The following is a 27,417-nucleotide window of genomic DNA, read 5'->3' as shown; positions in this document are numbered from 1 at the left end:
ATGGTTCCCAGGTTCCCAAAGTGTGGAAATTGCAACAATATATTATGGAGTTTTGATTGCTTAATATTAATAGTGTAATATTATCAAGTGCGGGAAAATGTTAATATTGACATATAGGTTGATCTTCCAACTAAATGGAGCAAGTATGCTTTGAGGGACAGGGTTCTTGTGCAACTCAGCCATTTTTTCTGTGTGCATTGTTGCACAAGAACCATGAGGGGGTTCCAAGTATTCTTGGCACTCTGGAAGGGCGTGGCAAGACAGGAAACACGTCACTGACCCCCAGAGTATGTCAGCTGTGCAGAGCAGCCCCGCTTTGATCCGAGGGGCACCTTGGCACTTGAGATCAGCCCCCATTTTGCGTATGGGGTGCTGTTTTGTATCAACCCCTTTGACCCTCCAAAGCTTCACTTCAGTACTTCACCCCCGCAACCTAAAAGTGCTATTTACAGGACCAGGCAGGAAGCTAGAGACAAGCTGCTGCCCTATATCCTAATTTCTGGCAGCGAGGGAGCAGACAACATCTTCCATCGTTTGTATTTAATCTGACTTTCCCCCTTTACTTTCCCTGGAGTCTTGAGAAAGAGGCAGGTGCTTCTGGGAAATGTAATCTTTTCTGAGGCTCTGGCCTGTAGATTTTTTAAAAAAAGAAACTCACACAGTGAAGAGTGGTTTGGATGCCCTCTCCTCTCCATGCAATGGCGTACCATATAGGGAAGAGATCTGCACGCGCACTCTTAGCCACACAAGGGAGCGGCTGATCAGACATCTCATCTGAATTAGTCTATAATTAAAACTACATAGTTAAAATGGCATCTAAGAGCAGCCCTGTCCAATCAAACCAAAAAGGTCCATCAACTCCAGCATCCAGATGCCTCTGGAAAGCCCACAAACAGGGTATGGAGATAGCAGCTCTCTCATTGTTTTCTGCAGCAACTGATATTCAGGGGCTAGCCTGAACATGGAGGCTCCATTTCACCATTACAATCAATCACTGTTGATCCAACAACCCCCTGAATTGATGTCATCTGCTCTTTCTATAGAAAGAAGTGCAATACTCTAACTCAGGTATCTGAGAGACAAGTCTAGCATAAAGAGTACATGTGCTAGGAATAGTGATGTAGTTGCAAATTCAGAAGTGCAGGTGCTCTCCCTGATAGCCCCCATGACCATACCCAGCCCAACAACCAGGGGAGCCAAGTACCACCGGCACCCTGTTCCTGGGTGTTCACCCCTCCACTGCACCCCTGCCTAGGAACAGAGGCCAGCTGAAACCTTGTCAAGTGTACATACATATCATCAGACTGTGAGGCGCTTCACACAATTGGTGAAGGTTCTGTGGGGAGAACAGGCTTAGCTCGCTCTCCCCACAGACGAGCAGCTGAGCAGACGGTTCAGCAGACTGAACCAACAGGAGCAGCAGGGATTGTGGGCAATGCGGCCCTCAGAAGTTTCAGGATGCCACGCACAAGCGCACAGGGAATCCTGGAGAGACCCCAAAGCCTAGGTGGCTGCTTGCAGCCTCTGGGAGGGGGTCTCCTCATGTGTCGCTGTGGCGCGGAGCTGCGCCGTGGCAGCACACAATCCGAAAACCTGGGCTAGCGGAGCGCTCACTCTGCTAACCTGGGCTAAGGGGAGGGCTACTTTGGCGGGCTAGCCACCAGAGAACCACTGGGCTCGCCCGTAAACCCTCTGGGTCTCACGATGGGGAAAAAACGGGCTGGGCTTCTTTGTGAGAATAGCTTTGTGAGAATAGCTTCTCTGTCTGAAGTGGCAGTGGGGAGGGGAAAGAAGAAACTTCACAAATTAAGCAGGATATGGGGCTCACTGGGGGGAAAAAAATCCTTGCATCAAGTTATCCTGTTCCCCGCCCCACATCATTAGCTGCAACTAGCAGGGAAATACACAATGCGATAGCAAAAAGCAAGCATTACAAGAAGAGAACTTGACACAGACCACCATTTTGGGTGTCAGTTCCTTGTCATGGTGGAAGTAAACATTTTGCATCTGAAATCACCTTTATTATGGCCATAGGCCAGCATAACACACTTTGCATAATAGGCAATAGTTTACTTTATGGATGTGCAAAATGGTTCAGAACCAAATCGGTTCTACATCAAACTGGTTTGGTTTGACTTCTCAATGTAGAGCGAACCCCCCCACCCCCCTGGTTTGGTATCAAGCTGAACCCCACTGACCTGTTCAGGGAGTTCAAAGTAAACCTTAAAAAAAAATCAATTTACCCCGGGGGGGGGGGCACTGATGCGGCTACAGGGGGGTCTCTGGAGGTTCCCTCTCCCCCGCTGGCCTCCATTATTGCCAGAAATCACTTGGTTTGGGTGGTGTTCTGCTTGTAAAGTTATTTATATATTTTTTAACTTCGAACCCACCAACCCAAACTGAACTGGGTGGTAGTTGAGGGGGTGCAAAACCAAACTGGCCCAGTCCGGGCTCGAATCAAACCAGGCCAACTGGTTTTGTGCACACCCCTGGTTTACTTTAGGGGTATCTTATCCTTCCTGAAGAGACATGTAAAGATAGGAGAGAGACCTTACAGCCAAGACCTTACATACAAGGAAGGCAAGACAAGAAGTAGTGCAAAGGAGAATCTTTCAAACTGGAATGTAGATAACAATGCACATCATGTAAACTGCTGGCAAACAAACCTAAGGCTCTCCTGCTAAGATCATTTCTCTTTGGAATGAGACACATCGAAATATCACTCCAGCACCAAGGTCATTCTTTTTGTGTTGTATACTGCCTTTTTAGGAGTCACATCCCATGGACCCAAGATAAGCAACTCTGAATTTTGCAGCAGAATCTGGTGTGAGTGGCTGTGCTTATAGATGATCTCTTCAGGAGCCTGAATATTCTTAGACTAGGTAAGTTATACTTTAAAAAGACAGACACTCTAAGGCTGCATTTGCATGTAATGCAGAACCAAGGGTCCAATGGAGCAGCGGTGTCCCGCTCCCTCCCCTGGCAACGTGCAAACCTGTCCATGTTTGGACAAAACTGCCAGGACCCAAACAGTACTCAGGGAGACTGCAGAAAGGAGAGGAAACTGGCTGCTGGGCCTCCTCCTTTACATGAAGGACAGCTGCGGCAGCAAATCAAAACAGAGAGAGGGAGGAGCTTCCTCCCCTCAATTCCGGTCTCGGAGAAGGCTGCCTCCAGTTCAGCGTTCAGATGCAATGACCCTGAACTGAAATCTCAGGTAGGAGCAACAAAACTCACAACAACCTGAGGGTTCAAATTGGAGTTTGAGGATGGAAACCTCGAGACGAGTCTCCCGATCAGTGAGACTTGCTGGGAAGGGGTACCCGCTCTCCCCGCAGATGATCCCCAGACAGCCCAGGGTGGCCAGAACGGCTTCCCACACTACTGCCGGCTCCGTCATGGAGCCGGTGGGGGCTGGCAGATCGGGGGCCATGCGGCCCGCGGAAGTTCCAGGATGCCCCGTGCAAGTGTGTGGGGCATCCTGGAGAGACCCCCGGGGCCAGGAGGCTTGTTTCAGGCTCCTGGTGGGCGTCTCCTCCTGTGTTGCCATGCCGCAGCAACACACGATCAAATAGATGAGGTTAGTGGAATGCTCACTCCGCTAACCTCGTCTAAGGGGAGGGGGAATTAAGAGGGTTAATTACACGTGGCTCCCGTGGCAGCACACAATCCACCAAAAGTGGGCTGGGCCTTAGCCTGCTTTTAGTGGATCATGAGAATCTCCCTTTTTTGAACGGGACAGAGGTTCCATGCATTCGGATGTACAAGAAATCTAGCCTCTGCCCCATTTAACTCTGGTTTCCCATTATGTGAGAATGCGGCGTAAGTGTTATGGACAGTGCTTTTCCAGTTAGTTGTAAACAACAGTTGCCGTATTAGAGGTCTAGTGTGTGCTGCCATTTCACATGGCTAATATTTCCTGTTTCACCTGCCAACATGTCCCTATTTTCCCATTCAGGTGAATGGGAAAATAGGGACATGTTGGCAGGTATGACCTACATATTATGAGATTATCAAAATGCATTTCTTGCATGGAACTGTAGTAAGAATGTGAACACAGGATACAAAACAATGCAGTACTAAGGTTTAGCTGCTGATAACACACCAACATTTGAGTACTTTAAAACTGCCTTTCCAAAGGCATGCTAACTACATATGACACCGCTGTACTCTACAGGAACAAGAAAGTGAACAGAATATCGTAAAGGAATTATTATTATTGCCAAAAAGCTCCCAACCTGATAGCAAGTAAGACAAATGGGATATATTAGCCTGTGTTCAAATAATTAGATCTGGAAGCCAAAGTTTCTCTCAGATGTAGAGAAAGGTATCACAGCTTAAAAATCCATATGCAGTGAATTAGGAGGCTCACTTGTGAGTAGAGAGTAATTACTTTGGCATCATGCCCTCTTCCCCCCTGTTGCACCAATAAAGAGTCGGGATGTGGCTGCTTTTCTGCAATTGGCTAATGCCACAAAAGAATGTTTGTTTTAAGTTGGCCTTGCCAGAGTTCAATTCAGAAAAGAGGACTAGTGTTACAGAACAAGGACAAATGCCTTCTTTTGAGAATTCCTAGTCTCTTATACTCCCCAAGGTATATCAAGTCAGGGCGATTAGGTTTCATTTATGATTTTTTAAACACTAAAAATAGCATGTGGACACTTCAGGAAAAACATTGTAGAGAACCAAGAAGCTATTTCAACGACTGTTCACAAATTCCATTCCACAAAAGCAATTCTTTGTCCTAAATAGGCTCTTAAAGACATAGAAAGGAAGCATGTGGGAAGGAGAATTGGAGGCATAAGACTATTTGACCTCCACCAAAAATCTCTATTTACCAGGGACAGGGCTCAAGACCAGAAGGCTCTGTGGTCGCCAGGAGTTGATGGCACAACTTTATTTTTAAATGGTGCAGCAGGGAAGTAGCTTGCCTAGGGAGCAAGAGGTTGCTGGTTTGAATCCCTGCTGGTATGTTTTCCAGACTATGGGAAACACTTATATCGGGCAGCAGCAGTATAGGAAGATGCTGAAAGGCATCAGCTCATACTGTACGGGAGGAGGCAATGGTAAACCCCTCCTGTATTCTACCAAAGAAAACCAAAGGGCTCTGTGGTTGCCAGGAGTCGACACCAAATGTAGCACACCTTTACTCTAAAGAAGCAAATCCCCTTGGTTTTTAAGTTGGTGTAGAATAAGATATTGCAGAGTAAACAGATACACAACATACATTAGACAAAGTAATGTGCAATCGGGGATAGTGAGGAGAGAATCTTGGATAGAATCAGTTGGTTTGAATAAGCACTACAAGGACATCCTCATTTTAATATGTAATGTGAAGGGTATGCAAAAGTTACTTGAAGTTTTGTATTCTAAAAAATTACTATTTGAAATACTTATATCCTGCCCCTGTTGGGATTTTGTCATAGACATTGGGGCTATTCTCATGATCTGCAAAAATTGGGCTAGGAGAGCCTAGCCCGATTTTTGCAGATTGTAAGAACCACCAGGCTTGGCTGCAAGCCCGGTGGTTCTCGAGCGGGTAACCCATTTCTGTAGCCCTCCCCATAGCCCAGGTTTGTGGAGTGAGTGCTCCGCAAACCTGGGCTATCTGATCATGAATAGCGGTGGCACGGCTCGGTTACTCATGAGGAGACCCCTAGCGGGGAGGCCCGATTGGCCCCCACTCCCCCCAGCCCCGCCAGCTCCATCACGGAGCTGGCAATCGTGTGGGCGGCCAATACGGCCGCCTGGGCCCCTGCAGCGATCTTCTGTGGGGAAAACAGGCTTAGCCCGCTCTCCCTGCAGTATCGGCAAAAGTGGGTCTCACTGATCGTGAGACTCACCTCACTGAGGCTATTCCCTCGATCAATGGAAAGCGGGCTAAGGGAGCTTAGCCCACTTTCCATAGAATGTGGGAACCACTAGGCTTGCGGGAGAACCCAGTGCTCCCAAGGCGGCTAGCCCGCCTAGAACACCCTCCCCTTAAACGAGGTTAACAGAGCGAGTGCTCTGTTAACCTCATTTCATTGCCCGTGTGTCACTGCGGCACACAGTGACACATAAGTAGACCCCCGGCCAGGAGGCTGCAAGCAGCCGCTCAGGGGTCTCTCCAGGATGTCCCATGCACCAACGTGGGGCATCCTGGGACTTCCAGGTGCTGCGCAGCCCCCAATCCCTGAAGCCGCCAGTGGCTCCGGGCACCCTGATCCACAGAGCTGCTGAGAGCAGCCGCTGCTCATCTGGGCAGGTGATCTGCCAGCACAGGAAAGGGGAGATAGTCTTCTGCAGGGAAAGTAGGTTTAATTCATCTTCCCCACAACCCGCCTACGAACCCATCTCACTGCTCGTGAGAAGAAGCTCTTGGTCTCTACAAGCAATCTTCTCAATCCTCATTCAGCACTTGCAGTTTTGCACATCCATGGTTGGGGAATAGACACCCGACCTCGGCATAACGGGGGTGGGGAGAGACAAACTCGCGGGTTGGGGGTTGACCACGGCCATACTTGTAAAGGGGAATCTGGCAAAGATTCCCCTTTACAAGTAAAGGGCTTGGTTGGGGCGGGGGGGGGGCGGGGTGAGGGGAAAGGAGGCAACATGTTACACTTTAAAATCGCCATAGATGGCAGCAGCAAATTTTACTGGCTAAAATCACCACAGATGACACGCACATGCTCAGAGAGGCCTGAAATGGAATGCAGACCACCACCCCCATCAGTTGGAAGAGAGGCTTGGAGGGGGGAGTCTCTCTTGCTGCCTCCACTGCAATCCCTGCCATTGTGGGCACCTCTGCAGTGATTTGAAAAGGCAAAATGCACCACCACCTCTATGCAATCCCTGCTGTTGCCGCCTTCTTTGCTGCCATCTGTGGTGATTTTAGCAGGTAAAATATGCCTCCTCTCCTGCAATCCTGCCGCCTCTGCTGCCATCTGTGGTGATTTTTGAAGGGTTAAAAAGCCATTTTTTGCCTGATTTTTGGCCATTTTCCAGCCAATTTCTTAACCCCCCCCCCCACTTTAGGAACTTAATTCCCATGGTTCCATAGCCCCAATTACCCAGGATTTGCGGTTTCGGTATCCACAGCACTAGCCAGGAATGGAACCCCAGGGAATACCGAGATTTTCCTGTATTGTTTACTTAGCCTATGTTTAGTTAGTAATAAATATCAAACTCTTGTTTCACAGTTAAAGTCGGCTTCCAGTTCAATTACTTCTCCTCTATAAGTAATTACTCTCCAACAGCCCCTTCAGTGCACTACTACTCAGGGTGGGTTACAACATTAATAAAATTGATACAACATAGCATAAAAATTTAATAGTGTTGAGACATTAAGAGTCCAGGCTAAAACCACAATTAAAACAAGTTTTAAAACTGAAATTAAAAGTTATTAGTAAAAAGCTAAACACTAAAAAGCCTACCAGATAAAAGCAGAGGATAAGATATTTAAAAAGCTTCTCTAAAAAGATGGGTCTTCAGTTGTTTCTTAAAACACTAAGGAGAGGAGCATGTAGAAGCTCTTTTGGGAGGGTGTTGCAAAATTGAAGGGCCACAAATGAAAAGGTCCTGCCTCTAGTACCCATCAGCCAGATCTCCATTAGTGGTGGGTCCATGAGCAGGGCCTGAGATGCCAAGTGGAAGGCCCTAGCAGGTTCATATGGGGGAATGCAGTCCAACAGGTACCCCTGGCCCAAGCCATTTAGGGCTTTTTAAAAGGTTAAGACCAGCATCTTAAATCTAGCTCAGAATCAGACCGGTAGCCAATAAAGCGCAGGATGGGTGCAACGCTCATCAAATGATTTGCGCCCACGATCATCCTAGCAGCAGCATTCTGGACCAGCTTCTGGACAGTCTGCAAGGACAGCCCCACATAAAGTGCATTGCAGTAGTCCAATCAGGATGTCACAAAGCATGAGTGAGTGAGGTCAGGCCCGAATTTTCCAATTTGGGTCACAGCTGGCATGCTGGCTGTAGATGGTAAAAAGCACTTCTGTGCACCACCACCACCTGTGCCTCCAAGAACAGCATCAGGTCCAGAAGCACCCCCAAGATGTGGACTTATTCTTTCAGTGGGAGTGTGACCCTATACATGACCAGATTTATCTCACTACCTGAATGAACATGTCCATGCTGAGGAGCAACAGAGTGAACAAAGCAGAAAGTTAAGGAACACCCATCCTGTTACAAGTTTATATTTATAAAAGGTAACTGTATGGGGTAAGCCCACAACTTGTGATCACCAAGGCTACCACCAGAGAATCAATAGGCTTCCTGTTGTAGTGCTTGCCTGGAACTGCAAAACCAGGGGAGCAGTAAGTCTTTTAGCAGGCCACAATATTGGACTACATTTGGCTGGTGGGGATGTGGAGAGAAATTCTAAGTTGTGCTGGCTGAGTACAGAGCACTACTTTTGTTTTTGCGTGAAATGGACTCATTAAATGGCGCATGTCCAATATGTACATTAAAGAGCATCAGACAAGGTCGTCACATTTTCTTCACCTAAAACCCACCTAAAACTCAGTTACCAAGAGAGTCACAGGCAGACTGTACTAGAGGGTATTTCTTTTGATGGCTTAGTGACATGCAGACACTGAATGTACAGGCCTCTAGATTTCAGCTTTCAGTGCTCCGGTCCTTGGATGTCCGGTAGCAGAGCTAGGAAAAAAGCCTCTGCCAAAGATCCTGGGGAGCTGGATTTGAAATTTGCTTCCGTCAATCACAATGTACTGGGCTATGATTAACTATTGTTTGATCCATTTACCCTTGGGATATTTCTCTTTTTAACGAGGATCAGTTTACACATTCATCTAAAGTGCTTCCAACCTAGTCCAAGATCAGGCCGCACCCAAGTGCTCCCCCCTCAATGGTGCTTTGCCATGCCCCTTACCCAGAAGCACACAAAGAGCCACTGCCACGCCTCCTGACCTCCCTGGATTTCAAAACAAAAAGTGGGATTGAACAGATGAGGAAGGAATTGTGAAAGAGAGAAACGGTGGGTTAGATAATCTCCTGTGCAGGAGAAAGAAGAGTAGCAGTAGTGGGCAGAGACATGCAGTGTGCCCCCCCCCCACCTCCTGTGAGGTGGCCCTCTCATGAATGGACCAGCCCTGCTAGACATTCAGCTATAGAATTAAGATACTATTTTAGCATTCTAGTCTGCCTAATCCCCAGAGTAGACAACACAAACTTTTGCTTTTAAAACCAAAAGGTGGTGGTGTTGTTGTTTTTAAATCACTCTCAGAAGCAGTCCATCCAAAAGTAAGAGAGGATGTAGGCAGGATGCTCATTTGGCCAGCTAATTCACATTTCTCTTAGAATCAGAGATAGTGGGAGGCTTGAAGCAATTAGTTTACCCCCTTGCTCAGTGCAGGAAAACCACAGTTAAAACACCCCTGACAGACAGCTCTCCAGCTTCTATTAATTTTTCAGTTTCTCATATCAGACAACCTCTTACATGCACTATTTTGTTGATAAAGGACAAGGAGGGCGTCTAGTCCAAAAACAGGGGTTTCCCTGCACATCCGCCAAAGACTAACCAAGAAAATAAAGGCGACTACAGAGAGGAAAGCAAAAATAAGTTGAAGTACCATACTGAGAAGAAAGGGCTCCAGTCCAGAACACAAGGCAAACCATGAGCCGATGGCAAAAAAGTTGCAGCTGAAGACAAACCATGAGCTGAAGTTGCAAAAATTTTGTTAATGAAAAAAACTCTTCTAGCGCTTGCATGAGGAGTGAACTTTGAAAGCACCTGGGCCACATTCATTTCTCAGAGAGATGCCGACAGCTCGTATAGCTGCCAAAACAGAAACGTGTGGCAAAAGAACTTGCTGGCAGATCTGTTTGGGGCGTGGGGAGGATTGAGGCTCTGGCCCACCCACCTCACGTAGTTCTGAAAGTAGCACCCAAGGAAAATAAGTTGCTGGTCAGGGAATTACAGCATCTCCCCCAAAACAAGCCCAGAAAATATGATGGACAGGATCCAGACTAAAGTTTGTGTTGTATTCTATCTAGTAATCTTTTGGGTTATATTGTTTAGAATTTTGTCACAGTGGGGATTCAGTAGAGACCGTGGGGAGTAGAGTCAGAAAGGAAGGGGTGGGGAGAAGGAGAAAAATGGAGTGGTTTCTGAATAAAGCTTAGTGAAACAGACCTAAGATTGCTTTGCGTTTACAAGGAAAGCAGCTATAAAACAGTTAGTCATAACTAACTTGTGTCCCCTATAGACACAACTTAGTCTGGGTGCTACCCTATGCACATGGAAACTTTAAATCCCCAGAGCCCGATAATTGGTTCATCTAGCCAGGACTGCTCAATTTAGGGCCCTCAGCTGTTTTTGGACTACAACTCCCATAATCCCTAGCCACAGTGGCCAATAGCCAGGGATTATGAGAGTTGTAGGCCAACATCTGCAGGAGGGCCAAAGTTGAGCAGCCCTGACTAGGCAATTACTTCCTGACCTGACTGGCAGTTGCTTCTCATAGTCTCAGCTCAGGCAGGCGTCTTTCCATTCCAGCAACATGATATCGTTTTAACTGGAGATGCCAGGGATTGAACCTGGAACCTTGTGCATGCAAAGCATGTGCTCAGCCACCAAGTTCTGGCCCCCAATATATCCAAGTGTTTGTGTCCTCCTTTCATGCCAAGTATGCTGTAAACATGCTGCTTAGGAGGAGTGTGAGGGAACCTGAATCCAAAAACAGAGTCAATTTAACTTTTATAGGCCTCTACTTTGCAGGGCATAAGCCAGAGAGTATGTTCTTTCAGATCTTATATATTGGAGGCCCATAGCTTTAGCAGCAGGAAAGACCATCATGGTTATTAAAAAGTGTTTCCTGGCTTCAGCGTAGTCATAATGTAGGTGAATGAAGCAGAGCATGTGTTTTTATGAGGGTAGGATGATGTATTGGCAGTACTGCTTGAAGCAAATGGAATCAACATCCCAGTGACTTCAATCCAGATAGTTCCTTTTAAAAGCATTTCTGAAGCTGCGTCTCTAAGTGATACACACAGTAAAAATGACTGATTTTGTTAATGAAATGAAGCCCATCTTCTTGCAATGATGGTATCACTTGTGGGTAATGCAAGTACTAGGGCACATTACTAATGGTTTCTTGGTTGTCACAGTCAAGTTTGGAGGAAGCGGTTATGTAAGCAAGTCCCTTTAATGATAAAAGGGAACAGCTGGAGAAGAGCTGTGGCTTAGGCCTCATTAACAATGTACTGAAAACAATATTACAAGGCAGTGAATGAGGCTCTTCGGCAAACCCGCCTACGGACGGAGTCCCCTGGTTAAGAAGAGCTCCTTAGAGCTAACTGCTCGTGTGTGAGTGAGCGCCAGCTGCTCCCAGCCAGTACTCACACAGGAGTGAGCTCCCGGTTGTTACTGGGGGGGGGGGATCCCCACAATGCAACACAGTACATCGTGGTGCATTGTGGGATTTCTGAGGGCTGGGATGACATGTCCCGACCCCTGCACCTCCACACTACCTGAGGCAGCAGTGGACCATCTGGGCATGTGTGATCCACATGCCCAGCAACGTCTTGGTAAGCATCTGCAGCGAGGGTAAGGCTAGGCAGCCTTCCTTCCGCCCTGCCCACTCTCCCAAACAGTTGAGTGAATGGGCCCTATATCTTTAATACAAAACCAACCGTGTGACTGAATGAAGCTTCCATTTATTCGACTTGCTCTTTGCCTTTTCTCCTCTTCCTTACCTCCCCCCCATGCTGAGAGTTTAAACCACGATCCAACCCTTGCACTGCAGTCAGTAGTTGGAACACACAGCTCCAAAGATGCAGCAGGAGGAACAACTGGCATTGGAATGGCTTTGCACAAGTGTTGATACATTTACAAGGAGGAATAAAGCCCTTTGGACTTCATGATCCTCAAGGCAGGGACCTGAGTGTGATTTGAGTGTGTTTCTCTATAAGACCGCCACACGCATTGATGGCGCTATAGATACCCTCCCTTATGCTTTAGTCCCACTCATTCTTTCATATTTCCAACTTTGGTAGTCATGCTAGTGGAGGTGCAGAATAACTACTGCTTTATTTAACACATTTGTACATCATCTCTTCATGGTGGCTTCCAGTGAAATTACAGAACACACAGTTTCAGTCTCAAAATAATAATCATAACAGAAGCCGTTCTACAGAAGCAGAAAGCTGCCTCAGCTTTTTAGGGGCAGACTTTCCATCCATAGTTCTATACAGCAGTGTTACTCAACAGGTGCCGGTCTGCGAGGCACTGGGTACTGGTTCGTGAGGCATCGCTAATAAAAATCACACACCCCCACAAAAAGAAACCAATTTCGGGCTGGCAGGGGCCACCAGTGGGAGCTCTCCAAAGCTCGTTTCCAGGCACTTCTTGTGCTGGATAATGTTCTTTTTGAGGAAGCGAAATGAACATTATCCAGCAGTGAGGGCTGCCTGCCGAGAAATGAGCTCTGTCAGGCTTTGCGCATGACATCACTGGTGGAAGGGGTGGCAGCGAGGGGGGCGACCCCTTTACTAACTGCTGGTCCGGGAAACTGCGCACAAAGAATGTACTGGTCCATGACTCCAAAATAGTTGAGAAACACTGCTATACGTACCATAAGGAACGGCATAGTCAAATTTTATAGGAGAAGTCATTCCATAACCTCAGAGCTTTTTTGGTCAAAGACCGTAAATAAAGTATGATGATAACCTCAGAGCAATTGCAGGAAATGTCTTGCATCTAGCCATAGAGATATTTTTATGTACATCCTTTGTCTGCAATAGCTTCAGTGTAGCCCCACCCCATTGTAAACTATGAAGGTATTCTCACGAGCAGCAAAAACCGGGCTAGGGAAGCCGAGTCCAGTTTTCACTGCGCGTGAGAACCACTGGGAGCCGCACAGCTCCCAGCAGCTACTTCTTAAGTAGCCTGCTGCATAAGCCTGGTTCTGGGCGCAAGTGTGCCCAAAAACCAGGCTAAGTGACCATGTGTCTGCCACAGCTGCTTGCAGCCACGGCGGACATGTTCAGCAGGGAGAGGGCTCCCAGTAGCACCATGCACTTGTGTGGTGCATTACTGGGGCTCCAGAGGGTAGGGCATCGCACAGCAGTGCTTCCCTGCGCCCGACCCCCAGAGCTGCCAGGTGGGGCATGGGAGAGCCAAAGGCGAGCCGCTGCTCATCTGGGGTGGGTGATCTGCCCACTTGAGGAAGAGTAAGTGATAATGTGTGGGGAGAGTGGGTCAAACCCACTCTCCCCTCAGACCTACTTTCAGTGCTTCACACTGCTCGTATGAAGTGCCTCTCTATTTAAGACTGTATCAAAAAAAAAAACCAAGACACCCCACAGGCTGGGAAATAAAGATTCAAAAAGGTTGGGAAAATAAATACCAACCAGAACGACCTGCACATGCAGAGCTGACACACCTGGAATAAACCTTCCTGCCTAGCCTTCACCTGATGTGCTAACTTTGCTTTTCGACATTCAGAGTCCTTTTATTTGGCACACCACTGGCTTTTCCAAATGGTATGATGAATGTCTGAATCAGCTCCCAGATAATTAGTACAGAATAGCAGGAGCTTTCCCATGAAGAGTGGAACATGATTGATTTTTTTTAAAGCCCTGAAGTTTGGGACCAGCATTATAACATACTTGGATCATCAGAAGGAGCAAAACTTCTTAGATCCTCACCTCAGTGGAGATTTCCTTTAAATGTTTCACAAACATCTACACAGAGAACAAATTGGAGTGAGAAGTCTTGGGTAGTTGTGGGGGTGGTAGAATCAAGGCAAGATGTAGGCAAAAGAAGCCTTTAAGAAGTGCCAGCCCTGAATAATCCTGTATTGCCAGCATACTGCAGAGATGTTATTATTGAAACCCATCTGGAACTGAATAAGTTTAAATAGAGGCAGGAATGATGCTGCCTCTTTATGTGCATCTTGGATCATTGGTCTGAAAATGTTTTCCCACTGAAATCAAAACAGACCAAATTCATGACATGCCTGATAGTTTATGTGAATGCTGGCTGAAGAGATATATCAAAAGGCCTGAATATTTTCATTCAAAAGGGTCACTTGAGTCTTTCTAAACTGTTCCCTTGTGAGCAGAGGCTTGAGGAATGCGACATTTTTAAAGGATGACATCACTGCTGAACAACTGGTGTCCTTTGACTGGAATGTCTTAACAGCTACCCACTATCAGACAGGGCAGAGTCAGGGACACACAATTATATACAGTGACCTTTTGACAAAATTGTGTAATGATTCAAAACACAAAAGCAGCAAACTAAAGATTACTGTATCCGTTGCCAAACCTGAAACACTGAAGAAAGCAATTGACAAGAGACAGAAGCTCTGTGCAGGCAAAAAGCAAACTTGGGGTGCTGTCGCTCCATACAGCATCCTCAAGAATGCACTCGAAAGCCCCCACCCCTGCCATGATGCACACAAACACACTGCCTCCCACTCTCCATGCTTATAGTGTGTCTGCAGAGATAAATGGACTTTTATTAGAGAATGTTTAACATATGGTTTACAAAAGCAACAGTGAATAGAATTTCCCGATAAAACACGGCCGCGTACTAACGAATGTGTGGTTGTAATGGTAGAGAGAATATAGCACTGTACGCAAGTTCCTACTGTACTTATGGAGAGATCCATCCTCTCATGATGTGGAAGAGTGGGGTGCACCAGCATTCTGCATAATGGTGAAGATCTCCACAAGCACAGTATCTGTCTGTAGAGACAAATGCTATAGGCATGGAAAGCAGCAGTAAGAGTAGAGGTGGAGGGGAGGAGGTTGTGGCTTTTCAGGGTATTCTTAGGGATGCTGTAGAACAGTGTTTCTCAACCACCGGTTCGTGGACCGGTGCTAGTCCGCAAGGTGTTTGGTACAGGTCCATGAGGCATCACTAATTAAAATCACACACACACCCAAAAAACAACCACAATTTTGGGCTGGCATGGGCTCTCCAGAGCTCATTTCCAGGCAGCCCTCACTGCTGGATAATGTTCATTTTGAAATTAACATTATCCAGCAGCAAGGACTGCCCAGAAATGAGCTGGGTTTTTTTTTGGGGGGGGTGCCTGGAGGTAGGGTTGGGGGCAAGAGGGGAGATCCCCTTACTAACTGCTGGTCCAGCAAACTGCACATGAAAAATGTACCAGTCCATGACTCCAAAAAGGTTGAGAAACACTGCTGGAGAATGCCCCTAGTTAGACACAAGCTAGAGGGTGTTTTACTAGCAAAGTGAAATTTATACTCTCTTCTCTCAGCTGAGTAACTGCGACTTCAATCTGGCATCTCAACCATGTTCCAAAGTCAATAAAAGTGTTTCCTCTGTAATCAGTTTTAAACTAAAAAAAGTGGTACAAATGATGGACTGTTGTACTCTTACCAAGCAAGGTTACATCTAGCCTGCATTAGTGACTGGAGGGTAGGGATGTGCACGGAACTGCGGTGGGGTGATTTGAAGGCGGCAGGGGTGCCACTTTAAGCATGGGGGAGGGTGCACTCACCCCTCCCGCCGCTTTCCCCCCACCAGCATCCTTTTTTAAGAACGCTAATTGGGGCGGCAGCGTACCTCCCGGCCGCCCCGTTCACCAGATATGGCCGGAAGTCCCCAACACACCTGTGCACACCAGCATGCGCACACGCACGTGCCAGCACACACAGGCACATCGGGGACTTCCCAGCATATCCAGCCATTGGGGGCGGCAGGGAGGCATGCTGCCACCCCAGTTAGCTTTCTAAAAAAAAAAAAAAAAAGACACCGGCCAGGGAAAAGCAGCGGGAGGTGTAAGCGCACCCTCTCCCGCTCTTAAAAACGGCACCCCCGCTGCCTTTGAACTGGTGGAACCTCTGGTTCTTCAAACCAGTTTGGAGGCCCATAAAGGGCCTCCGAACTGGTTCCGTGCACAGCCCTACTGGGGGGGTTGGTAGGTACCAACTCCATAATCACTTTCTATGGAAGATTACAAAGTCTCAGTTCAGGGATGCCCATGGGGAAAAAATGTGGCATCAGAGAACTGGGTGCAGCATCATTCCTGCTGGACACATTGTTAAGAACTCCAATACTCCCCTCAAATACTAATGAGCAATGAATAACCAAGGACTGAGAACAGGCACTGCAGTCACACAAGAATGAGAAAAATGGGCATTGGCAATGTATGTTGTACTTTTGATTCATAATTGTTCAGACCTGCGTGGGAAATGGGTATGTGATCATACACCACACATTTGGTATATAGGGTTAAGAGCTGAAGTCCCCCAGTTCAAACTTTAACTCAGCCACGGACTTGTCAGTTGGTCTTCTGCATGACTTCCGCAGCCTAAGCCCACCAACTATACATTAAAAGCAGTCTACTTTAGCATTGTGGCAAGAATTACTGCACTAATACATGTAAAGCTCTGTATGTAAGAGTACATATAGTACTTTCCCTAAGCACTCCAAATGTGTTCTTGTTAAGATGACCAGATATTTGGCTAGTTTGAATGTTGGTGGGTGGCAGGGAGAAGAGTACAATGCTTTATATTGCAATTCTTTTCAAATCCATGGCAACTTCAGTATGATAGTATACTGCAAAGTCACAGCACAGAGAAGTAACAGGAGACTGTTGATCTCTGAATGAGAGAGATAATATAATTTCTTTTATATAATCAGACACTGGTCCATTCACAGTTGCACCAGACACATGTTTAAGTTAGACCATAAACAAAAAGGTTGACAAACAGAATCCATGTTGTGGTAGACATATTACCTCCAAGAATGTGGCTCGAAGCCAGCACACATCCCTCTGCATCTTAAACAAGGCACACCTCTTCCTGATGGTTGCTGGTTAATTGACATCTGAAGGGAGAAAAGCAGCAGATAAAGCAGTTATTTTATTTTATGTTACCTAATCTATATAGGTTTTACTGTGGGCTTCTCATTGTATATATCATTTGCCTGTAACCTTAACTTCTTTACAACTACTTTGTTTTATGCAGATGGTCTGAAGGCAAAATATTTGAAAAGCATGGAAATCCATGCCAGCAATCCAGTCACAAATGTTTCTGCTCTCAGACTGATCATAGTAGAGAGAGAGAGATTGACATATTAACTTTCTGGTGCCGATTCCCAGTCATCTCCATCACCCTTGCCAAATAGAACCTCCAATGCATGATGATTTGGTCCCAGAAGAATTGGAAACACTCATTCAGGGTATTTCCCTTAATACCCTTTAAAGGAATATTATTAAGGTATTTTACCTACTTTCCCCCCAGACTATAAAACAAGTGTTGCCTGGAGCGTAGACTGCACTCCCAGATGATCTACACTGTGCCAAGCAGAGCAGAGGCCAAGACAATGCATCCAAGCTTCCAGGAATCCCATAATGCACTGCTTGCCAAGAATGGCGCATTTGGGGAGTCCCTCATTAGATGAGTGCTCAAGCTGCCTGAGCACACTTGTGCGTGCGCATGTGTGCACACACGCACACACACACTCCTGGCAGCTGGGTTAAGGTTGTGCTTGCGCCCTTAAGTTTGGCTAAGAGCCAGGCTACAGAGCCGGGTTTGGTGGTGGGGTAGTGCCGGGATCCAAGGGGATCTTGGCAGTTCTCACAGGCAGCCAAGCCCAGGGTTGGCTGCTTGTGCAAATAACCTTATTATCTAGTACTCTAGTAGGATTTCAAGGTTTTATAAGCTTGTCCCATATGTCTTGTTTTTGTTCAGAATGATCCAAAAGTTAAATTGGCTCCTTTCTAGACCATACATTTGTTGCAGAAGCATTGGTTGCATTTTAACAAAGTCCAAACAATTCCCACATGTAGAGAGGTAAAAACATTATATGGAATCTACTCCCCAGCATGAGGTCCTGTAGACTTTGCCAAAAAATTGCTATTAAAGTGTCAAGACATGTAGGCATTAAAATAGAAAGCAGAGATTTAAGTGACTGAAATCCAGTTCATTTAATGCCTAGTTGTGCTCATGCACTAGGTCTTCATGTGGTTATGAGTGTCAATGAACACATTCTCTTGAAGTTGTGTTTTCTGATCTGCATGCTCTTACACCATAATTCCAGATGTATGTGGGCAGACAATGGCTCACTCACTGGGGAGAGGAAAGTACTCTGAAGAGGCTTGAAAGTAATCTTTATTCACCATTATTAAAAAGACTTAACCTATTTCAGGCATTGAAAATAAATTCTAGAGACTTTGGATCATATTAAGCACTGGTACAGGTATATGAGAAGAGGGACTGTAGCAAATTTGTAATTACAGATCCACAGAATTAAGGCCAATCAACCAGGAGAAAATAAAATGATGGCGACTATGGGCCACCTCCACCCTCCGAGGCATGATGTTGCTAAATACCAGGAGAGGGGGCATGCCCTCACCTCTTGCCTGTGGCCTTCTCAGAGGCTTCTGATGGGCCACTGTGTGAAACAGGATGCTGGACTAGAGGGCCTTGAAACTGATCCAGCAGGGCTGTATGGGAATCTATTTAGATGTAAGACTGCAACAATATCCTAGGCTTTGAATGCTAATTTGATTTCTCTAAACAGTGATTGGCATCCTAACAAAGTGTATGCATGACAAGGCTGTGCTGGGACAAGATAGGCCCCAGTCCTCCTCTGGGCCTACTGTTACAAACTCACCAGGTCTTCCTGTGCTGCAGATGTGCTCCGTTAAGAGAAGAAGCACATCACTGAACCTCAGCGACCTGCTTTCTCCTTTTTAAAGCACTGGCAGAGCTGAGACATTTTATGCACTGGTGCAATAGCATATACAGAAGAGGACTGGGGGAGTTGTGTGTGGGTCCCCAATGCATCCCTGCAAAGCCACCTAATGTTCATGTTCATTATCCTAAAGTTCATTAGGATGTCAGTCAGTGATTCATAGTTTTTCTCAGTGTTCTTATAGAGTCATATCTTGTGATTCTCAAAAAGTGCTTTTAATAAGGGATGCAAAGTTGCAAATTAAGAAAGCATGCTAAGTATTTATCCAAGGGCATTTCCCCCACAGTTGTTAAGGAAATGAAACAGCCATCCTTGCTCACTAATATTCTGCAATAGATAAAATACATCCACATGTTTCGAGTAATTCTAACACACGTTGAAGACAACGATTTCATGGGTGGAAGTAGGATTTTTTTTAAAAAAAATAGTACTGCCATGTTCATTCTGGTTACTCAAGAATTTGTTTTGCTACTAGACAAGGAAAGATAATCAAAAGATTGCACTACATTGGCAACTTCTATTCAAGCCAGTTTTATTGGCCTACCAACTCTGTGTGTCCCACAAAGACAAAGTGGCTGGTTTCCACTTCTTTGCTGTTCTGCTTTGCTGAGGTTTCCATGGTGAGTGGGAAACATGGCAGGAGAATAATACAAATATCTTAAGGGGAAAATAGGGGCAGGAGTGTTGCGATAATGCCATGCTGTTCATTCATGAGAGACAGCAGAGCAAAGGTCCATTAAGAAAGAAGCTATAAAAACACAGATTCCACTTTTAAAATTCAATTTTTTAAGAAGGTGGAATACAGAGGGTGCTCCAGGAGCTTAATTGCAGAGCAAGCATTCCAATTATGCTTTAAAATCCAAAACATCCCTGTCTTTAACCTTCGGAAAGTGATCAACAAAGTCTGTTTTAAAGAGAATGGGGGGAAAATGTATAATAGGAGCCAAACACAAAGTTATTCTAAAAAGATCTATTATAGGAGAAGTGATACCATGGAATGCTGACTTTATATCAACCCCATCATTCTTCCCCTCCCTCAAAGAACCTTCCCAGACTCTAAGAGACCATTTCCTCTGATCTGGCAGCAATTCTCTCAGAAAGGTGCCAGTCTAAACTTGAAACCACTTCAGTCTTTATTGGAAACTTGCAAAATGCCTATCCTTAGGATGTGTGTGCATGTCGAGAGGGCAGGATTTGCATATTGTACCAAGTCCAGCACCGTGCAGATAAGTCAGCTGCTAGTGATATGCTGTGGCACATTTAGTGAATATTAACATTAGTGTTAATGGATATGTTCATTTGTTGAATATTAATAGATTCATAAAGCATTACTTTGTAACTCGGATCACACACTCTGGAACACACACACACACCCCTCCACCAAGTTCTGTGTAGTGCTTTCATATACAGATGAAGAACCATCACCAGCACTCCATTTTTGGGATACTTGCATTTTTATCCCTGCCCCAAGCCTCATTTCTATAGTTTAGGATAAGCTTTACAAACCTTGGAACATGAGAAGAATAATAGTGTCTACTCATTTTATGCAACAATTTACACAGGGCCATAGCAAGTTTGGAGTGGACCCTGGAACAAGATGGGCTCCTGGCCTTCTCGGCCCCACCCCCAGGTCTTTGCTGCAGGAGAACTGCAAGGACATGGTGAAAAACAAAACATTTTTAACCTACTTTCCAGCAGGTTTATGAGATCACCCAGCATTCTGTCCCCCTGTCCATCCCCCATCAACTTTGCAATGCCTGTACCAAATAAGGTGCAGTTGCAAGGACAGCTTAATAGGGTAGTTAGTAATGATGTCATCCACCCTGATTCAAGATGGCAGACACATGAATGTTTGAGGTGCAAGTGGGAACCTATTAGGGCTAAATTAAGTACAGTTGTAGGGACACATAGGGACACCTCAAACACATAGTTTGTGATGTCATCTACCTCAATTCAAGATGTGGAACATAAGAACATAAGAACAGCTCTGTTGGATCAGGCCCAAAGCCCATCTAGTCCAGCATCCTGTTTTGCACAGTGGCCCACCAGATGCTGCTGGAAGCCACAGGCAATAGTTGAGGGCATGCCCTCTCTCCTGCTGTTACTCCCCCACAACTGGTACTCAGAGGCATCCTGCCAGGGGCGTAACTACTATTAGGCAAGGGGAGGTGGCTGCCTGGGGACCCCCACGCCTCGAGGCCCCCCCCCCAGAGGCAAGTCACATGACTATATATTGTGACGTGTGTGTGTATCAGCAAGGGGCCCATTTTAAGATTTTGTCTCTGGGCCCACTCCAGCCTTGTTATGCCCCTGCATCCTGCCTTTGAGTCTGGAGGTGGCCTTTAGCCCTCTGATTAGCAGAGGTGTAACTAGGGAAAACAGCACCCAGGGCAAGCACTGAAATTGCGCCCCTTCTCGCTGCCACGTGTGAGCGAGAGCAGTACTGTCTCCACTTGAAAGCCTGCATTCCAAGGGGGTGGGAGCACAAGGCAAAACAAAAAGCAGGATTTTTCAAGTGTGGGGTGGGGGTCTTTCTCCCAAGTAAATAAGCAGTTCCAAATCAGGGGGAAGAAGGAGGGAAGTGAGGAAGATACACACACGGGCTGGGAAGGGAAGAAACACATGCACACAAATCAAATGCCAGTGGCTTCTAAGCAAGGGGTTTTTTTTTAGAAGTCTCTCCCTCTCCCTCTCCCACTCACACAGATGGGGAAAACAGATAAGGGCTTTATCATAAGGTGTTGTTTGTACTTTCCTTGAGAGCAGCCCAGCAAACAATTCCCTCCTCCGTCCCATTCAGCTTTGCTTCCTCGCTGGGGAACTGCTTACTAAGGTGGGCAGAGCACAAGGCAGAACTCAGAGTGAGAAGCAGCATAACAAAAAGGGGGATGTTTTGAGTGTGTTGGAGGCAGTACTGCTCTTGCTCACACACACACACAAACACACGGGAAACATACACAGACCCAATGGTGGCTTCTAAGCAAGTGGGGGTGGGTGGGTTTAGAAATCTCAAACTCACACACACAAAGAGATGGGGGAAACAGATAAGGGCTTTATCATAAGGTTTCGTTTGTACTTTCCTTGTTGAGAGCAGCCCAGCAAACAATTCCCTCCTCCGTCCCATGATGCAGCTTCGCTTCCTTGCTGGACAACTGCAGTGCTTACTAAGGGGGCGGGGCGGGGCGGGGCGGAGCACAAGGCAGAGTTCAGAGTGAGAAGCAGCACAGCAAAAGGGGATTTTTCAAGTGTGTGAAAAATCCACCCCTTTGCATCTGTACCTGGTTGGAGTTCCCTGCTCGGGTCGAAGGTAGGCTGAGGCTGCTTTTGTTACCGGCTCAGCCACTGGTACTGAGCAGTATCTCCACGCCCATATTTCTATCCCATGTCAATCCCTGCTGCAGGGCTCCGCTCAGGCTTTTTCCTCCGGCTTTCTCTTGCTTCAAACTGATCATCAAGCTCAAGCCCATTCTCCTCCGTCTAGCCTTGATGTCACTGCGCCGAAGGGCCATTTGGATGAGGCAACGTCATCAGGCTAGCCCAGGTCTCCTCCATTCAAAATCTGAATGTCTTGTTCTGACTCGTCCCGGTTCCTTGTAGAAATCGAGAAGAAGTGGGGGGGGGCCAGCAAAGCAATGGGGTGGGGGTGGGGGCACGGCAGGGACCGCTCGGGACTCAGGAGGGGGCGCCGACGCGCTCCTTTGCTGCTGCTGAGCCGGAGAATTTTTTATTTTAAATTTTTTTAAAAAATAATAATTTGGGGGATCGGCAGGGGTCATGGCGGCGCCCCCCACGTGACCCGCAAAAATGGCGCCGGGGGCACGTGCCCCCCTGCCCCCCCTATTGTTACGCCTCTGCTGATTAGTAGCCATTGATAGACCTCTACTCCATGAAGTTATCAAACCCTTCTTAAAGCCATCCAGGTTTTTGGCTGTCACCACATCTTGTGGCAGAGAATTCCATAAGTGGATTATGTGTTGTGTGAAAAAGTACTTCCGTTTGTTGATCCTAGATTTCCTGGCAATCAGTTTCATGGGATGACCCCTGGTTCTAGTGTTATGGGAGAGGGAGAAGAATTTCTCTCTAGCCACTTTCTCCACACCATGCATGATTTTACAGACCTCGATAATCCCTCTCTCTCTCTTTTAAAGAAAAAAATCATCTTTTTTTCTAAACTAAAAAGCCCCAGGTGTTGTAGTCTTGCCTCATAAGAAAGGTGCTCAAGGCCCCTAATCATCTTGGTTGCCCTCTTCTGCACCTTTTAAAGTTCTACAATGTCCTTTTTTAGATTTGGTGACCAGAATTGTACGCAGTACTCCAAGTGTGGTTGCACCATAGTTACAGCTGCCGCACATTGAGTGGACACTTTCAACGAGCTGTCCACCATGACCCCAAGATCCCTCTCCGGGTCAGTCACCAACAGCTCAGATCCCATCAGCATATACTTGAAGTTGGGTTTTTTCGTCCCAATGTGCATCACCTTACACTTGCCAACACTGAAGCGCATTTGCCACTTTGTCGCCCACTCACCCAGTTTGGAGAGATCCTTTTGGAGCTCCTCACAATCCATTTTGGATTTCACTACCTGAAAGAGTTTGGTATCATCTGCAAATTTGGCCACCTCACTGCTTACCCCTGCTTATAGATCATTTATGAATACATTAAAAAGCACCGGTTCAAGTACAGGATTAACATTTGGAGGCACAAGTGAGTGAACTTGTGAACTGCCTAACTGATTTGGGCCAAGTTTAGTCCAGTTGCAGGATTAGTGAAAGAAAGTAGGCAGTAAATAGTTCGTAAAGTAAAGTTGTGCTGTCAAGTCGGTGTCGACTCCTGGCAACCACAGAGCCATGTGGTTTTCTTTGGTAGAATACAGGAGGGCTTCATTATTTATTTATTTATTTATTTATTTGTATACTGCCCAAAATGCAAGTCTCTGGGCAGTTTACCATCGCCATCTCCTGTGCAGTATAAGATGATGCCTTTCAGCATCTTCCTATATTGCTGCTGCCAGATATAGGTGTTTCCCATACTCTGGGAAACATACCAGGGAGGATTCAAACCAGCAGCCTCTTGCCCCCTAGGCAGGTTACTTCCCTGCTGCACCATTAGGCGGCTAGAATTATATTACACACACACACACACACACACACACACACACACACACACACACCTACTACAGTCACCTCATATATCTATACAGCAATAGCTATGCCTCTGAATCAACCCATCCCTTATTATTTTATAAAAAAATACTCCCACTAGTTTGGGTTACCGTGTACCAGGAAAAAAGCCTAGTTCTTGTGCCTTAACAGCAACTTTATGTGCAGAATGCAACAGAAGCTTTTCAAAGCATGGAAATAAGAACATCTTCAGGAGAAAGTGTCTCTACATAAAGCACAACTACAAGATTGACTGAAAAGTTGGCAACCATAAGCTCTAGGAAACATGCCTTGCCATCAGTTAAAGCCAGCAAATAACAATTCACTACAAGCAAGATTTGCCTGCATTTGGGGTTTTTTCTCCTTTTAAAAGCTTTTTGATCAGAAATATTGGTGTCTCTAGTTTCTATTTCAATGTCTTATCATTGTTGCTGGCAAATCTTGAGAAATTAGGGAGTAACTGGAGGCGGGAGGCAACTTGGGAACAGGAGAAATAAGTTTCAAAGAGATTAACAATCCAGGTTCCTTCTTTGTTCTCCCCAGCCCCACCTATACTAGCTGTGGCTTGCAAAACTGATGCAGTGAAATACGAGGTGCAACTGCACAGACTGAAAATGAAAAACGCCTGTAGAAATTCATAATCCCAGTAGATAAAGTTAGATGTCAGGATGTCTGGAGGATAAATGGAAGGAAAGTAAGCTCTGCTTATCAGGGCATGAGATACCATGTATTTTCAAGACCTTATTCTGGAAAACCATATTTTAAAAATGGTATTTCTGACAACATAGTAGTGATTGGATTCACAGGAGAAGTAGGACCAAGACCATTTGTTCCAAGAAAGGGAGATGTTGAGCAGCTTGCAGTCACAGCTGCCAGTCATGGCCACAATCTTGAAGCTGAACACAGAGAAGAGCTGAAACTAGTTCAAGAGAGTCTCCTCAAAAACACACAGGTTTTTGAGTTCCAAAGCCTGCAAAACCAGTTCAGCCAGGGGCAACATAAGGTAAAACCCATTTAAGGGTCAGAGTGGGTTGAGAATGTACACCAAACAGGGCAGGGGCATAGCAAGGCTGGAGTGGGCCCAGAGACAAGATTTTAAAATGCCCCCCACTCACTGAAGCTCAGCTCATGAAGTAAAGAAATCTTAAATGAGGCCATCATCCTAAATTATATTTTTTTAAGGTTTTGTAAATTGTGGACGATGCAAGTCATTTAATGGTACTAAAGAAAGACATGCTGTTCTGGTAGCTCCAAGTCTTAACACTCACATCAATTTCGGAGAATGAATACAACTGAAGGAAGCCTGGGCGGGTGCGCGGCTGGGGGAGTCAGTCATGTGACTTGCCTCTGGGGGCCTCCCAAGGCAGTGGACCCCCAGGCAATTGTCTGCCTTTGCCCTATTATAGTTACGCCCCTAAAACAAGGACTCTGCCTTACAATTCCGAAAAAGCTATTCTGTCTCCAGCCTAATTAAGATGTCTGCACAAAGGATACAGTCATGACAACTGAAGTAATATTTGGGATATTAAAAGGTGCTCTTTGAGTTGCCAGTTAATGTTTAATTGAACCTTTCCTTCCTTATAAACAGTGCTATTTAAATATGTTTCTTATCTAATTATTGGTGTGATTAAGAGGCCATTCTCATGAGCAGCCAGGACTAGGATAGGGCAGCCAAGCCCGGGCTTGGCTGGCTGTGAGAACTCACCTAGGGAGCAATGCAGTATGCACTGTAGAATCCCTGTGTCAGAACAAGTTTCGGCCCCGGAGCCATCTGTCCCGCTCCGTGCTCCATGGTGTAGGGCTGTTCATGTGGGAGCACAGAACACACTCGAAAGGTAAGCTCTTTGGAGCCTTCTCATCCCCCCACCCCCAGCGATTGTGAAAATTGCCCCAAAATATACATTATACAGGTGAAACTCGGAAAATTAGAATATCGTGCAAAAGTCCATTAATTTCAGTAATGCAAATTAAAAGGTGAAACTGATATATGAGACAGACGCATTACATGCAAAGCGAGATAAGTCAAGCCTTAATTTGTTATAATTGTGATGATCATGGCGTACAGCTCATGAAAACCCCAAATCCACAATCTCAGAAAATTAGAATATTACATGGAACCAAGAAGACAAGGATTGAAGAATAGAACAATATTGGACCTCTGAAAAGTATAAGCATGCATATGTATTCAGTACTTGGTTTGGGCCCCTTTTGCAGCAATTACTGCCTCAGTGTGGCGTGGCATGGATGCTATCAGCCTGTGGCACTGATGAGGTATTATGGAAGACCAGGATGCTTCATTAGCGGCCTTCAGCAATTCTGCAATGTTTGGTCTCATGTCTCTCATCCTTCTCTTGGCAATGCCCCATAGATTCTCTATGGGGTCAGGTCAGGCGAGTTTGCTGGCCAATCAAGTACAGTACACTGTATACTTTTCAGAGGTCCGATATTGTTCTATTCTTCAATCCTTGTCTTCTTGGTTCTTGGACTTTTGCACGATATTCTAATTTTCCAAGTTTCACCTGTAGTGTATTTGTCCACAAAATGTATGAAACATTTCATATGTTTGGGCAGTAACAGCAGGAGAGACGGCATGCCCTCAACTCCTGCCTGTAGGTGTCCAGTGGCATCTGGTGGACCACTGTGTGAAACAGGATGCTGGACTAAATGGGCCTTGGGCCTGATCCAGCAGGGCTGTTCTTATGTGGTGTTTTATCAAATCTAATTCACTGGGGAGCAGGTGGGATTGGGAACCATTTATTCAGCCATGAATTTCAGCAAGCTTGGGATTTGTAACAACCTAAACCGAGCCCACTTCAGTTGCATGTAGTCCATCTGAGGACACCACTTCATGCATCTGACAAAAGTGGGCTCTTGTCCACAAAGAGACTTATGCTACAATAAATATATTACAGCAAACACAATGTGGCATGTTTACACACTATGGCCCTATGCATATTAACTTGAAAGTATTAAAGTCATTGAGGCACTTCATACAAGCAGCGTGAAGTGCCAAAAGGAGGTCTGCAGGGAGAGCAGGTTTTCCCAACCCTTCCTACAGATCATCTCCCACCTTTACCTGGGCGGGCATAACTCAAACCACCCGTGGCTCACTCAGCAGCTCTAGGGTTGGGCGCAGGGAAGCTCTGTTGTGCCACGCTCCATCCCCCAGAGCCCTAATAATGCACCTCATGAGTGTGCAGTGAATTACTGGGAGCCCCCCCCATCAGTTATCCCGGTTTTTGGGCATGCTCATGGCCCAAACCCGGGTTAAGCAGTGGGCTACTTTACAGGGCTCGGGGCTGCATTGCTGCCAGGAGCCGTATGGCTCCCAGTGGTTCTCACGCGCAGTGAAAACTGGGCTGGGCTTCCCTAGCCTGTTTTTCACTACTTGTGAGAATAGCTTCATTGAGTTCAATGGGAGATTAAGGTATCAAGGGTTATCCACATGCAGAGTATGGCTTGAAACAACTACCCCTCTCAAACAAGTCTTGCAATCGAGTGCCTTTTGCAGCTGATCATGTGCTATAGAGTGCTAAAGAAACCCTTTTAAAATCCAATGCATATGGTAGT

At 46.1% G+C, this 27,417-nt stretch overlaps 1 protein-coding gene across 4 annotated transcripts in view; it reads right to left on the bottom strand.

Annotated features, from left to right (window-relative positions):
• LMCD1 (LIM and cysteine rich domains 1) overlaps positions 1-27,417 on the bottom strand; it is an 89,210-nt gene that overhangs the window by 28,658 nt on the left and 33,135 nt on the right. For 2 of the 4 annotated variants that reach the window (XM_053296803.1, XM_053296806.1), the window contains exon 2: positions 16,728-16,816. In XM_053296803.1, coding sequence (XP_053152778.1) covers positions 16,728-16,816 — 89 coding nt within the window. Of the gene's footprint in view, positions 1-16,727; positions 16,819-21,770; positions 21,817-21,966; positions 22,085-27,417 lie in introns of those variants that run through there. The other 2 variants (XM_053296805.1, XM_053296804.1) reach the window with 2 other exon arrangements.

The sequence above is a fragment of the Hemicordylus capensis genome, chromosome 2, assembly GCF_027244095.1.
Source record: "Hemicordylus capensis ecotype Gifberg chromosome 2, rHemCap1.1.pri, whole genome shotgun sequence".
NCBI lineage: Eukaryota > Metazoa > Chordata > Lepidosauria > Squamata > Cordylidae > Hemicordylus > Hemicordylus capensis.
The sequence above is the reverse complement of the archived record's forward strand: the minus strand, read 5'-3'. Positions and strand labels throughout refer to the sequence as shown.